We start from the raw sequence: 14,070 nt of genomic DNA, 5'->3' as shown, positions 1-14,070 counted from the left end.
CTAAGTTACTGGGGCCTAAAGCCTCTTTAACACAGTAGGGCCCTCTAAGGTACTGGGGCCTAAAGCCTCTTTAACACAGTAGGGCCCTCTAAGGTACTGGGGCCTAAAGCCTCTTTAACACAGTAGGGCCCTCTAAGTTACTGGGGCCTAAAGCCTCTTTAACACAGTAGGGCCCTCTAAGGTACTGGGGGATGGCCTCATGCCAGCACACTCTCTTTACTGTAGCAGAGGACCACAAGTGTGCAACAGAGACAGCAGCGCTGGCTAGCTAATACCCTGAACCACTATAGATACGTTAGAGTTAAGCACCAAGCCTACCAGTCAGAAACAGCTCATTTAAAAGACCTAACCCATCCACAGTATGCATCAGTGTAGGTTTAATTTGCACAGAGTGATGGTGCGCCATGTTGTCTGTGGGGACTCTCGTTCCTTCAAAAGTCCCACACAGTTGTGATGTGGCTGAGGCTCAGTGATCTGGCTCTAAGTCACCTCTTTGTGTTGAGATGCATGAAGCTGGCAGTGGACCTGGTGTCCAGATGACCCCTCTGTCTCTGTCTCTGCCCACTCCCTCGGGCCCGCTGGGCCTCTCCACAGCCGCTGCTGTGCATCCTCTGCTCTGGTGGCTGTTGTTGTTTTTCGCGGGCGGGTTTATGGGGCGTAAATGAGGGTTCCTGAGGCACTCTAGCAAACCAGTGACTAAGCTCTCCCAAACAAGAGTGCTTTTAACGCTCCGCAAATGTGTTTCTATCGAGCCAGCGTGACACCATTTACCGTACGCCACAGTGGCTATTACCCGCCGACCGACCGCCACAGCCCTCAGCGCTGAGTAATCCGCCGAGCCTCGCGCCCGAGGGACACGCCGTGTGGCGCTGTACCGAGCAGAGCGGAGTGGAGCAGAGCAGTGCGCTTTATGACGCCCTGACCACAGTCCAGCGGGGGGGGGGGGGGACACAGAGGAGGCAAAGGAGCCAGTCACTGGGGGGAAGTACCACGCTTCAGCTGGACCGTCACACACATGTACACAACTCTACACACACACACACACATGTACACACATGTACACAACTCTACACACACTCACAAACACACACACACACACACACGTACACAACTCTACACACACACACACACACACACCCACACATAAGCTCACTCTAATTAATGGATGGACATGTTGTGCACCCATTTTTGCATGCAAACATTAACACACACACACACACACACACACACACACACACACACACACACACACATATATACAGGCACACTGTTGTTGTGCCTTATTTATAGACTAAAAATGAACTGATCGGTTTAACTTTTAAGAGCTGTTGATCATAATGTATCGTGTCGTATAAAATATAATAACTTCAAAATCTATTAATCATCAGTAGCCATAAATACTATGTAGGCCTCACTGCACATAAATCAGCTCAAATCATTAAAATCTAAAAATGGTGGACGTACGTACGTAGCTGCACACTGTACCCTCTTAACACCCTTTAAAAGGCGGAGCGGGGCTGGGTGAGGCGAGGGGGTGAGGGGCTGCGGAGGTGGTGTTGAGGGGCTGTGGAGGTGGTGTTGAGGCAGGTTTTATTGACTATGATGGCAGTGGAGTTACAGTTTACGGTTCACGTGACTTTACGAGCCTCCCTGCTAATGATCAGGAGGGTTGTTATTAAGTGTGCCTGGTGGCGAGCAGCATGGGAACGCAGCGCTGCATAGGAGCCGCTCGGTGCTCGGGCCCAGAGGGGGTGGGGGGGGTGGGGGGGGCGCGTCCCCCCCGCATCACGCTCGCGTCGCCGCGCCGCACGCCTCGTCATGCGTCGTCCCTCTGGCAGTGGTGTCCGCTAACACATCTTACCGTAAGGGTGCGGCTTTCGAGGGGGCCTTTCACGGAAGTCAGCTGGTCACTCTGGCACACATGTGGTGCTCGCAGGCTTTTGGGTTTAGAGCAGCCAAACATCTACAGTATGCGGACAAAAACAGCTCTTATGCGCAACAGGCAGGGAGTCAAGCATCCTGTTCCTGCCCCCTCCACCCCCAAACCCACTCCCACACACACACACACACACACACACACACACACACACACACACATACACACACACACGGCCCTCCCGATCCCTACCCCACTACACCCTTGCACCATACCATGCCATGAGTCAGCCTGTCTCAGGGACTCAGCCTTAAAGGAACAGAACAACATTGGGGGAAATTGGCATATTTGCCATCTTCACTGTTACACTGAGTTACACTTCCATAATTCACTTGCTGTGGGTTAGACCAGTTAGCCTATATCTTGCCAGTATCTTAAAGGGAGCTATACGCTAACTCAGTGTTAACCAACCTTTTCTCCTTGAAGGCCCCCAGGGCCCCCTGCCCCAAACTCCTACCCACATACACACACAAGACATTGTTTCATTCAACCATTGGGGTCCGGGGATGAATTACCAGTGCCTAGCATAGCCCGACCTGAGGGTTGCTTACACAAGTTCCGAGGTCAGTGGTAATAAATAGCTACATGAATTTAAATGTGGAACGAAAACATGTTTTAATTTGGATTATACAGAGTTTTGATGATCCAACTGGGTGTGTTATTGGGGTTTTATACATTTAAAGTGTGCAAATGTAATTTTGGGAACTCACAACCTCAGCCCAGGCAACATTGTGCGGACCCCCTGCAATCTCTGGCGGTCCCGGACCCCAGTTTGGGAACCACTGGGCTAACTGGTCTAACCCACTTTTAGTGAGTTATGCTACGCTAGGCTAACTGTGTGAGACTGGGTTATTATACTGTATGCACAGATAGCAGAAGGGTATTTATCCTCCTGTCTGGCACTTTTGTCTCACCCTGCTCCCATCAGTCACAAACGCCACATATTGCTCTGCATCTGTGTGCACATTGTCTGTCTGCCTGTCTGTCTGTCTGTCTGTCTGTCTGCGATGCTTGTGTTTGCTTGCAAGCTTCTAGCCTGGTCTCACCCTCCTGTGAATGTCCCTTTGTGGATCACTACAGTACTGTATTGCAAACCACAATTGGATTAAGGTTTGCCGGATTCGGCACTGTTGGATTAAGGTTTGCCGGATTCGGCACAGTTTATAATAAAATGTAAAACCATTGCGTCAGCCGTTAACTAGAGGGCACTCACAACATTCTGTTTTTGTAAGAACATGGGCACTTTTTCTACTATAGTGAACTGCATATGATTATTTTTAATTAAGAACTTGGGAGACATGGAGATTTTTCTGTTGTGGTGCATATGGTTATTTTTATTTAAGACTTTGAGACTTTTTCTACTGTAGTGCATATGATTATTTGTTATTTATTTAGCCATTATTTAACTATCTAGCTGGTGCATTCTCCAGAGTGCATGAACTACAGGGGCAGCCCCTGGGCTCACACACACACCCCTCAGGTGTTCCATTTGACCACTGGACCACCCCCAACTGCCCTGACCCAACTGCCCTAACCCAGCTACCCACCCCCAGCTCCCCTAACCCAGCTCCCCTAACCCAACTGCCCTTACCCAACTGCCCTTACCCAACTGCCCTAACCCAACTGCCCACACCCAACTGCCCTAACCCAACTGCCCTAACCCAACTACCCACCCCCAACTGCCCTAATCCAGCTCCCCTAACCCAACTGCCCACACCCAACTGCCCTAACCCAACTGCCCTAACCCAACTACCCACCCCCAACTGCCCTAACCCAGCTCCCCTAACCCAACTGCCCACCCCCAACTGCCCTTACCCAACTGCCCTAACCCAACTGCCCACACCCAACTGCCCTAACCCAACTGCCCTAACCCAACTACCCACCCCCAACTGCCCTAACCCAGCTCCCCTAACCCAGCTCCCCTAACCCAACTGCCCTTACCCAGCTGCCCTGCCCACCCCCAACTGCCCAAACCCAGCTGCCTCAGCTCGCTGATTGTCCAGACACAAAATCCTGGCCTCAGTGTTTGGGTGTCCAGACTGTCAGCGTGTCTGGGCTAAAGCGGAGCAGAGACAGAGACAGAGGCAATACACACAGCACCAGGCCTGTGTTCTGCGCCTCTACAGACAGAGGTCAAGCAGCCCTGCTTACTGGGAATTTACACCGCAAGCGAGACGTACTGTAAGCAACGTAAATGAATCGATTTACACCACCTCTGTCTCTAACATGACTTACCAGTGCGTTCAATCCACGTGTCTTTCTACGCCCCACAAATAGAAATTGAAGCTGAAAAATACCCGTTTCTCTGTTCTGCTAACGACCCGGCAGTGTGGAAATTGATACACTGATTCTAATGGAATTCCGTCGCTAACAATAGACATGCGTCAGACGGGCGGCTGAGAAAAGCTTCTAGAATGTCTCTGGTGTAAATTCCCAGTTAGCCTCAGGGCTGTGGGCAGCACACTGACCGCCGCCTCTGCTTGCAGGACCTGACCCTCTGGGCGTGTCTGGCGGGAATGGCCATGACCAGTCGAGAGCTCGCTACGGCCGAGGTGGCCTACGCGGCTATCGGAGAGGTGAGTTTGGCTCAACCGGTCTAACCTGCATACACACACACACACACCAGTTCTCCAAAACAACCTTTGTGAAATCATTGCTGAGTGGTTATGTGTATTCGTAATAAATCCGATTCACGAATCCATCCTTGGCTTTCAGTTTTGGTAAATGTAAAAAAAACAATCATAAAAATATCATCAAAATAATCTGCTTCAGGTTGCTATGGGTATTTCTGACTGTGTAGCTCCATGATGACGTGTGTGTGTCCCTGTGTGTGGCTGCAGATCGATAAGGTGCAGTACATCAACTTCATGAAGGAGCTGCCCTCCAAGGAGTCGTCGGCGGCGCACATGCTGCTCTTCAGCGGGCATCAGGTGGAGGCCGAGGGGACGCTGCTGCAGGCCGGCCTCACCTACCAGGCCATCCAGGTGCACATCAACCTCTACAACTGGGACAGGTGCGTACACACTATAACATTATACCAGGCCATCCAGGTGCACATCGACCTCTACAACTGGGACAGGTGCGCGCACAGCACCGCACAGCACAGCACAATGTAGTACTATAACATTATACCAGGCCATCCAGGTGCACATCAACCTCTACAACTGGGACAGGTGCGCACACAGCACCGCACAGCACAGCACAGCACAATGTAGTACTATAACATTATACCAGGCCATCCAGGTGCACATCAACCTCTACAACTGGGACAGGTGCGCACACAGCACCGCACAGCACAGCACCGCACAATGCAAACACATCTTCTGTAGTACTAACACATTACATTATATTACATTTGGCTGGCGCTTTTTAACCAAAGCGACTTACAACATGATACAACATTTAAGCTTTTAAGAGCACTTCTAATAACAATTAAAAACCACAATAATTGCATCAATGAGTGCAATTGTCTGTAGTAGTGCTATGAGAGGAGGTGTTCTCTGAAGAGCTGGGTTTTCACACATTTTTTGAAGATGGCTAGGGATGTCCCTACTCTAGTAGGAACAGAACATTTCTATAGTAGTCATATGGTAGTCATATGGAGTATAATATGTGATAGAACGTCTCTGATGTTCTGGAATACACAGAGGCGGTCATCCCAGTTCCAGAAAGTAAAAGTCCTGTTGTATATTCTTTCTACCTGTGCATAGCACAAATTATCTGATCTGCCTAGCGGCTGGTTAGGATGAGCTGGTTTACTAAGTGGTTGGATCAAATACCTGGCACGACTTTTACTTTCTGAACCTGGGATCTCCACCCCTGGAAATACCTCTATAAAAGCCTCCATAGTGGGCCTATAATACAGTCTTAGAGTACTTCAATAGTATGTATTTTCCAAAATACTGTAGTATTTCTATAACATTATTTCTATTAAAAAAAAAAAAGAAATCTAGTGAAATGCAATCATGCTGCCGTACTACCATGCTATATGGTGGTGGCAAAGTTGAATAATTTGTAAACATATTTCAGCTCAACCTGCAAATGATAATACAGGGACAGGGGCAGGGCATTCTCAGATGATAATACAGGGGCAGGGGCAGGGCATTCTCAGATGATAATACAGGGGCAGGGGCAGGGCATTCTCAGATGATTTCCGCTTGCCTGAGATGGAGCTTGGTGTTTGTTGTAGGGGAGTGACTAAAACAGGCGAGATCGATAAAACTGTGAATATTTTAACAAAGACAGACACTGCCTCAGTTCCAGAGCTGATTTCGTGTTTGATCTCTGCTTCTGTCACATGCGCAGGGCCCTGGAACTGGCAGTGAAGCACAAAACTCACGTGGATACGGTTCTAGCACACCGACAGAAGTTTCTGGAAGACTTTGGCAAGGAGGAAACAAACAAGCGTTTCTTACAATACTCAGAAGGGGTAAGTTGCTCAAAGATGTTTGTATTGCCTAAACACAATCACAGTAAAAGCTTTTCTTGCAATACTCAGAAGGGTGTAAGCTGCTGAAAGATGTTTGTATTGCCTAAACACAATGGCCACTTGGGACTTCTTAGGAGCGTTCTTAGAATGTTCTTAGAGTGCTCCTAAGAAGTTATTAGCACTTAAGAGCTTCTTAACTCATTGAATGCCGCATTGTTTTTGGAAGCTATGTCCCAGAGTGCCGGCAAGCTAGATCGTTGTTGACTATTTTTGTAGAGCCACAGCGTATTCTATGTTATAGTTATGGACATATACTATGGCTCATTTGAAACGTAAGACTCTGAGCTCTCAGTGGGTGAAAACCGTTTATCTCTACGTGTCTCCATTCCTGAGAAATCGCAAGCTAAACAGTGGCTAGTTTTCATCAAAATCCCCGTTGTTCCTCTAGAAACGGAGATATAAGCCACTTAAGACAGACATACATTTACGGATTGTAGGATTTCATGAGTTTTTGATCGTCATCTACTTCAGTTCTCTTCATGATAGACTTCCAAAAATCACACATAAGGTGAGTTACAGTGTCTAGTTTCGTAATTTAAAAAAAAAGCGAAAAACGCAATATTGCGTTGTTGGCACTCTACGCATGGGAGCTAAAAACGCAATATTACGTTGTTGGCACTCAATGAGTTAACGAATCTGGGAAACCCAGCCAATCACAGTAAAAGCTTTCCAGACCTTTCTGCGTAGTTCCTGATTGACTAATGAAATTAACGCCAGATCGAAACTTATCCTTCTTTCATTTCTCTACTTAGCAGACTGTCTAGACGGCCTGGCAGCTCTTTTGGGTGTAGCTGAGTAAATGGGTGGTGTTTTTCAGGTGGAGGTGGACTGGGAGAAGATCCAGGCGAAGATCGAGATGGAGCTCGCCAAAGAGCGCGAGAGGGCGGCCACGACCTCCGTCAGAAGCAGCGTAGCCGCCCGTCACTGAGCTCTCTCTCTCTCGCTCTCTCGCTCGCTCTCTCTCTCTCTCTTAGGAGGCAGACCAGAGCTACTGACCAAAACCCTTAAAGGAGAAATCTGCAGTTTTCACATAGATCTCAGTTTCTCGAGGTCACGAGGACAGTCAGTACGAAACAAAATGAAAACATTGTTTTTACCTAGCTCGAGTTGCTACAACCAGCAGCTAACGCAGCCAGGCAGACCATTTTTTTATTATTATTATTTTGTTTCGTACCGACAGTACTGGGTGACCTGGAGAAACGGAGATTTATGTGAAAACTCGCCGCATTCCTTTTTTAACGCTTCTGCATTGGCTCCTTCCTGTGCCCTTGGAATGAATGGTTGGGTATTGGATTACACCTTGACTTCCATCGGAGACAACATTTCTCTCTCTTGCTCTTGTGATCACATCTAAAACGCTAAACCCAAAGCAGGACTCAGGAATCGGTTCAGAAGTAGCGACTACAAGGAAGGACTGTGTGGCTGGGGAGGAGCATTCATTCATGCTGCCGGTTTGTCATCTGAATGGCAAGATTGGTTTCAGCTTGGTTGGGTGACTAGCCCACTATTCCCAGTCCACCATAGACATCCACACAGACCAGCCCACCATAGACATCCACACAGACCAGCCCACCATAGACATCCACACAGACCAGCCCACCATAGATATCCACACATACCAGCCCACCATAGACATCCACACAGACCAGCTCACCATAGATATCCACACAGACCAGCCCACCATAGATATCCACACAGACCAGCCCACCATAGATATCCACACAGACCAGCCCACCATAGACATCCACACATACCAGCCCACCATAGACATCCACACAGACCAGCTCACCATAGATATCCACACAGACCAGCCCACCATAGATATCCACACAGACCAGCCCACCATAGATATCCATACAGACCAGTCTACCATAGATATCCACACAGACCAGTCCACCATAGACATCCACACAGACCAGTCCACCATAGACATCCACACAGACCAGTCTACTATAGATATCCTCACAGACCAGCCCACCATAGATATCCACACAGACCAGCCCACCATAGATATCCACACAGACCAGTCTACTATAGATATCCTCACAGACCAGCCCACCATAGATATCCACACAGACCAGTCCACTAGTCCCAGTCCACCATAGATGGTACTCGGTCAGCGGGACTTCCTGTGGCCACTCCGTCATCAGTAATGAGTGTAATGCACATTCCGCTCGCTTGATCACTTTCAGCTCATCATTTCCGTCCTCAACTCCCTTTCAGACACAACCACAGCCAGTCCTCTCAGAAGGGTGAATTTTAGACCAACACTAGCTTAGAGACACAACCACAGCCAGTCCTCTCAGAAGGGTGAATTTCAGACCAACACTAGCTTAGAGACACAACCACAGCCAGTCCTCTCAGAAGGATGAATTTTAGACCAACACTAGCTCAGTAACTGTAAACCAGTACAGTTAGAATGTCCCAAATGCAATATATCAAAGTCTTATTCGCTACAAAACCTTTCTGATTTATTCCAACTGATGTTTTTCTATGAGTCTTTTCCTTTTCATTCCTTTTGAAGTTACCATTCTGATGTATGAATGTTTCCATGGCGAGTAAAGAAATGACTTTCTCGTAACTGTTTTTGTTAATCGTTTGTGATGGTTTTGTAATGTTCTTCCATGGGCTACACCCCAAATTCAAGGTGTGTATATATTTTTCTATCATTCTTGTTGTGTATTTATAATCTTACATTTTCTACATTTTATTTACCTCGTAAAATGTAAAAGAATGCATTTAATAAAAAATGTATATGAAGTGAATACTGTACTGCATTTTTTTCTTTGCTGTAGAATAATTCAGAGCAATTTAGTGTGTGTGTGTGTGTGTGTGTGTGTGATATAAAGAGAGGGAGAGGGAGAGAGAGGGAGAGAGAGAGAGACGCACATACACACACAGAGAGAGAGGGATGGGTAAAAGTGTAGGTACCATTTGGCCAGCAGGAGGGAGATTGAATAACAGCCCAGTTGGCACAGCTTTGCTTTGGTGTTTACAAGGGACACTTGAAACAGATCACATCATTTCTAGTGTCACTCCTGCCCAGCCCTGGATATCACCTAGGCTATGTGACACACACACACACACACACACACACACAGATCACATCATTTCTGGTGTCATTCCTGCCCAGCCCTGGACTGCATCCATACGCCGTGCAACATGAGCCAGGAACACCCCACCACTGGGACAGCAGCCTTCAGCAGAGCGCCACCTGAACCCAGGACTAGCACACACACACACACACACACACACACACACACACACACACACACACACACACACACACACACACACACACGCACACACTTGCACGCGCACACACACACACACAGGGCTTTGATTCTGTTGCAGCCACATGGCATGTACATGCATATATAGATATCTTTATGGATATACAGTACAGGCCAAAAGTTTGGACACACCTTCTCATTCAATGAGTTTCCTTTATTTTCATGAATATTGACATTGTAGACTCACACTGAAGGCATCAAACTATGAATTAACACATGTGGTAGACAAAAAAGTGTAAATCAACTGAAAATATGCCTTATATTCTAGTTTCTTCAAAGTAGCCACCTTTGCTCTGATTACTGCTTTGCACACACTCTGCATTCTCTGGATGAGCTTCAAGAGGTAGTCACCTGAAGTGGTTTTCACTTCACATGTGTGCCCTGTCAGGTTTAAGAAGTGTGATTTATTGCCTTATAAATGAGGTTGGGAATCAGTTGTGTTGTGCAGAAGTCAGGGGTGATACACTGCTAATAGTCCTACTGAATAGACTGTTAGAATTTGTATTATGGTAAGAAAAAAAGCAGCTAAGTAAAGAAAAACGAGTGGCCATCATTACTTTAAGAAATGAAGGCCAGTCAGTCCAAAAAATTGGGAAAACTTTGAAAGTGTCTCCAAGTGCAGTCGCAAAAACCATCAAGCGCTACAAAGAAACTGGCCGTCCCAGGAAAGGAATACCAAGAGTCACCTCTGCTGCGGAGGATAAGTTCATCCGAGTCACCAGCCTCAGAAATCGCGCGTTAACAGCAGCTCAGATTAGAGACCAGGTCAATGCCACACAGTTCTAGCAGCAGACACATCTCTAGAACAACTGTTAAGACGAGACTGCCTGAATCAGGCCTTCATGGTAGAATAGCTGCTAGGAAACCACTGCTAAGGACAGGCAACAAGCAGAAGAGACTTGTTTGGGCTAAAGAACGCAAGGAATGGACATTAGACCAGTGGAAATCTGTGCTTTGGTCTGATGAGTCAAAATCGGAGACCTTTGGTTCCAACCACCGTGTGGACTGCAGAGTGAAGGCAAAAGGGCCAACAAGTGCTAAGCATCTCTGGGAACTCCTTCAAGACTGTTGGAAGACCATTTCAGGTGACTCTTGAAGCTCATCAAGAGAATGCCAAGAGTGTGCGAAGCAGTATTAAAAGCAAAAGGTGGCTACTTTGAAGAACCTAACATATAAGACATATTTTCAGTTGTTTCACACTTTTTTGTGAAGTATATAATTCCACATGTGTTAATTCATAATTCTAATGCCTTCGGTATGAATCTACAATTTTCATAGTCAAATAGTATGAAAATAAAGAAGGGGTGTCCGAATGAGAAGGTGTGTCCAAACTTTTGGCCTGTACTGTAGGTCAGTGTGTATATGTGGGACATGTATGTTGGTGGTTGTTCATAAGCCCCCGGTCCCCCTTCACTGTAGAGCACTTTGTGTACCTTGGAAAGCAATATCTAAATAATTAAATGTGTTGTTAAGACCAGTCAGTGTAAATCTGCGCTAAAGACGGTCTCACTGTAATGTCTTTTCAATACAATCGGATACAGTTTCTTAAATATGACTATAATATAAAAATAATTTCAAAAAAACAAACAAACAGCTGATGAGTAAGGAGAACATTAAGGAAAACATTCAGGAGAACCCATTTGTAAGACTATGAACTAATTGTTGTCTGAACAGCAGTTCTGAAAGAGGAGCGAAACCTGATGATGCTTAGCGTTGCTAAAGAACAGGAAACAGGTCTGTTTGGCCCTGCCTGGCCAGCTCGTCCTGACACGAGCACGAGCAGTGTGCTTGGCCTTACAGAGGACTTCTCCAGATGATGGGCTGTTAGTTTTGACCTGCATAGATGGTGAGGGAAGTGAAACAGTATCCCTCCCCATGTCCCGAGGGAGCCAGGGCTGCAGAGAGGCTCGGCCATTCATAATCAACCAGGCCTTACTAGTGATGCAGTCGAGATGAGCCGCAGGCTTGGGACCATGGCTGTAAAAATGTAAGTGGTTGTTCTTGGATAATCACCTCTTCAAGATTTCTTGTAGTCACATCACCACACTATCAATATAGAAGACCCATAGAGGTCCTTATAATGACTGTGAGAATGGGAGTCTAAGACAAGCCCTGAACCATGAGTAAAACCAAGAATCTTTGGTAAAACCAGGAGCCATGACGACCATAAGCTACTATTTTTGTTTTGAAGATTGTTGAAACTGAGACCTGGTGCTAGCTGGTCATCCTGGCCTAAAAAAACACATAATAATTTAAAATAATAATAATAAATAATAACGGCAGAGTTGTATAAGCTGATCTCAAATCACCTGATAGTGAACAAGTTTCCAATTGGACGTAGATTTATCGGCCATGCGTGAACAGCAACTCTTTCCTTGGTCTACTCACATTCTTAATGGAAATTCTTGCATCGTGTCTGCCCCATAGCCCTTCCTAAATCAGATTTGGGGTCTCCCCTTCAGGCTACTAAATCAGATTTGGGGTCTCCCCTACGCAATTTGCAGAACTTCAGGTTCTACGAGTCTCTACATGGATGAGAGTGAGTTGAGAATCAAGCATCTTTAGAAGGGATATGAAACAAGTGTTGGCTCAAAGTCTCGAAATCCTCACAGTAGCTGTATAGCAGTAGTGTGTGTGTGTGTGTGTGTGTGTGTGTGTGTGTGTGTCACATCATGTCATATATCATATCATATATCATTTTAAACTGGGTACTTGTTTTCTGTTGTCATTTAATCGCCTAAATTCTTTGCTCCATAACCAAAGGCACAGCTGCACAATAGCCTATTGTGTATTCTCATCAGCAATGTCGTGGTCCAGTGAAAGCCTTAACAAGCACACTGATTTAGCCGTACCTGGAGTTTAACAGTCTGACAGCAGGCTATCACACTCATCGCGTCTTCATCACAAGCAGGGGAATTATGAACCAGTCTGATTATTATTTCCTAAACTATATTTTAAAATGTGGACCGGTTTATTGCTCAGAGGTTATGAGATGTTAGCGCCAGGTTAGCTGTCAACACAAAACGCGATGCACTACAATTATTTTGCCTGCTAAATGGAACATTTAGAATATAGACATACAATTGTTTAAAAACTCAATGTCCTGACATTCTTCTCTGCTTGTTATAATTGCACTTGTATGTTCAAATGGTGTATCCGCTGCATTCAACAACTTTAAAGCAGTGGGCTACAAGCAGAGTTGTCTCTTCGTTTAGCTATTAAACTGAGTTGCGGGTGGTCCTTGTGGCACTCGCGGCACTCGCGGCACCCCTACGCGTCTCTCCCGCACCGTCGTTCAGAACTCCTACTTGTAGTCTGGAAGATGCCAGCAGATTTTCATCAGAACGGTCCCTATCCACTTCCTGCATAGTCTCCTCGTATGTGGGCAAATATTTCACCTCATCGTACGTCGGCAGCTGAAGGACCGGCGAGGTGAAGTCCATGATGCGCTGGTCTGGGAAGCGGTCGAGGAGCGAGTCCTGCGACGCCGTGGTGTGCGCGCTCAGGAGAGAAGGGTCCTCCGCTCCTCGGTCCTGTTGCCGCCGCGGCCTCGGACAGATAATTCGCTGGATGAAATAACCAATCGCGAAAAGCATCAGAAGGATAAGGATGCCGGACAGTTTCCGCGTAATCCAGCCAACGTTGTCTAAGAAGGCGTGCAGAGTGTTCAGCTTGCAACAGTCGACGGTCACGTTACCGTGTGAGCAGCATCGCCGGTCGTCACTTGCGCACTGTACGCTTCCACAGTCCTGAAGTGCTTGACAGGTGTAGATCAGGCAAGCGGTCAGAAGACGCACGCACGTCCTGATGTCATGTTGCATATGAAGCATGCTGGGACTCCGAGGGTCTCTTTTCCCGCCAGTCACCGGTGTTCTTGCCGTGGGCTGTGATTGTTCGCAGTGCTAAAGTGGAATATCTCTTGTGGGCAATCCCATTGGCAGTATAGCTGGTATTTCACTTAAAAATGTGTGCCGGGGTAAGTGGCATCGAGACAGATCTCCGACCGGTGGTCCACACGGTAGCCCAGTGCGAGTGGTGATCCCTCGGTCCGCTTACTGGCAAATCAAAGCCATTCTTACATCATCACAGGGAAAGAGCTTCAAAAGACCGCAGGAGAAATTTGACCAGACTCACTTTATCAATACTGGAGCTAGACACAGAAGGGCCAGAACGCCGTGCCCAGAGCAAAATCAAGTGCCCACAACAGACTGTTTTCAGGACGTATAAAACGCAGTGGCGTCGGTTGTTTGAAAAATAATGACACCTGATCAATAGGGTCGATTATCTTAAAAATAGAAGACTGAGTGAGATAACTACCCAATTAAATATTAATGGCCCTTTTACTGTGGGTT

General features: G+C 46.8%; 2 protein-coding genes across 2 annotated transcripts in view; one reads left to right on the top strand and one right to left on the bottom strand.

Moving 5' to 3' along the window:
• ift80 (intraflagellar transport 80 homolog (Chlamydomonas)) overlaps positions 1-9,184 on the top strand; it is a 101,502-nt gene extending 92,318 nt beyond the window's left edge. Inside the window, exons 17-20 of the mRNA XM_062553351.1 lie at positions 4,423-4,512; positions 4,777-4,949; positions 6,242-6,365; positions 7,243-9,184. Of these exons, the coding sequence (XP_062409335.1) occupies positions 4,423-4,512; positions 4,777-4,949; positions 6,242-6,365; positions 7,243-7,353 (498 nt within the window). The 3' untranslated portion in view covers positions 7,354-9,184. The remainder of the gene's footprint in view (positions 1-4,422; positions 4,513-4,776; positions 4,950-6,241; positions 6,366-7,242) is intronic.
• Positions 9,185-12,910: 3,726 nt separating this feature from the next.
• LOC134099252 (uncharacterized membrane protein C3orf80 homolog) lies at positions 12,911-13,548 on the bottom strand. Its single transcript, XM_062552042.1, has one exon. The coding sequence runs from the start codon at positions 13,546-13,548 to the stop codon at positions 12,937-12,939; it is 612 nt and encodes a 203-aa protein (XP_062408026.1). The 3' UTR covers positions 12,911-12,936.
• Positions 13,549-14,070: the final 522 nt, after the last annotated feature.

The sequence above is a fragment of the Sardina pilchardus genome, chromosome 13 (genome assembly GCF_963854185.1).
Source record: "Sardina pilchardus chromosome 13, fSarPil1.1, whole genome shotgun sequence".
NCBI classification, from domain to species: domain Eukaryota; kingdom Metazoa; phylum Chordata; class Actinopteri; order Clupeiformes; family Clupeidae; genus Sardina; species Sardina pilchardus.
This window is presented reverse-complemented; position numbering and strand designations above follow the sequence as displayed.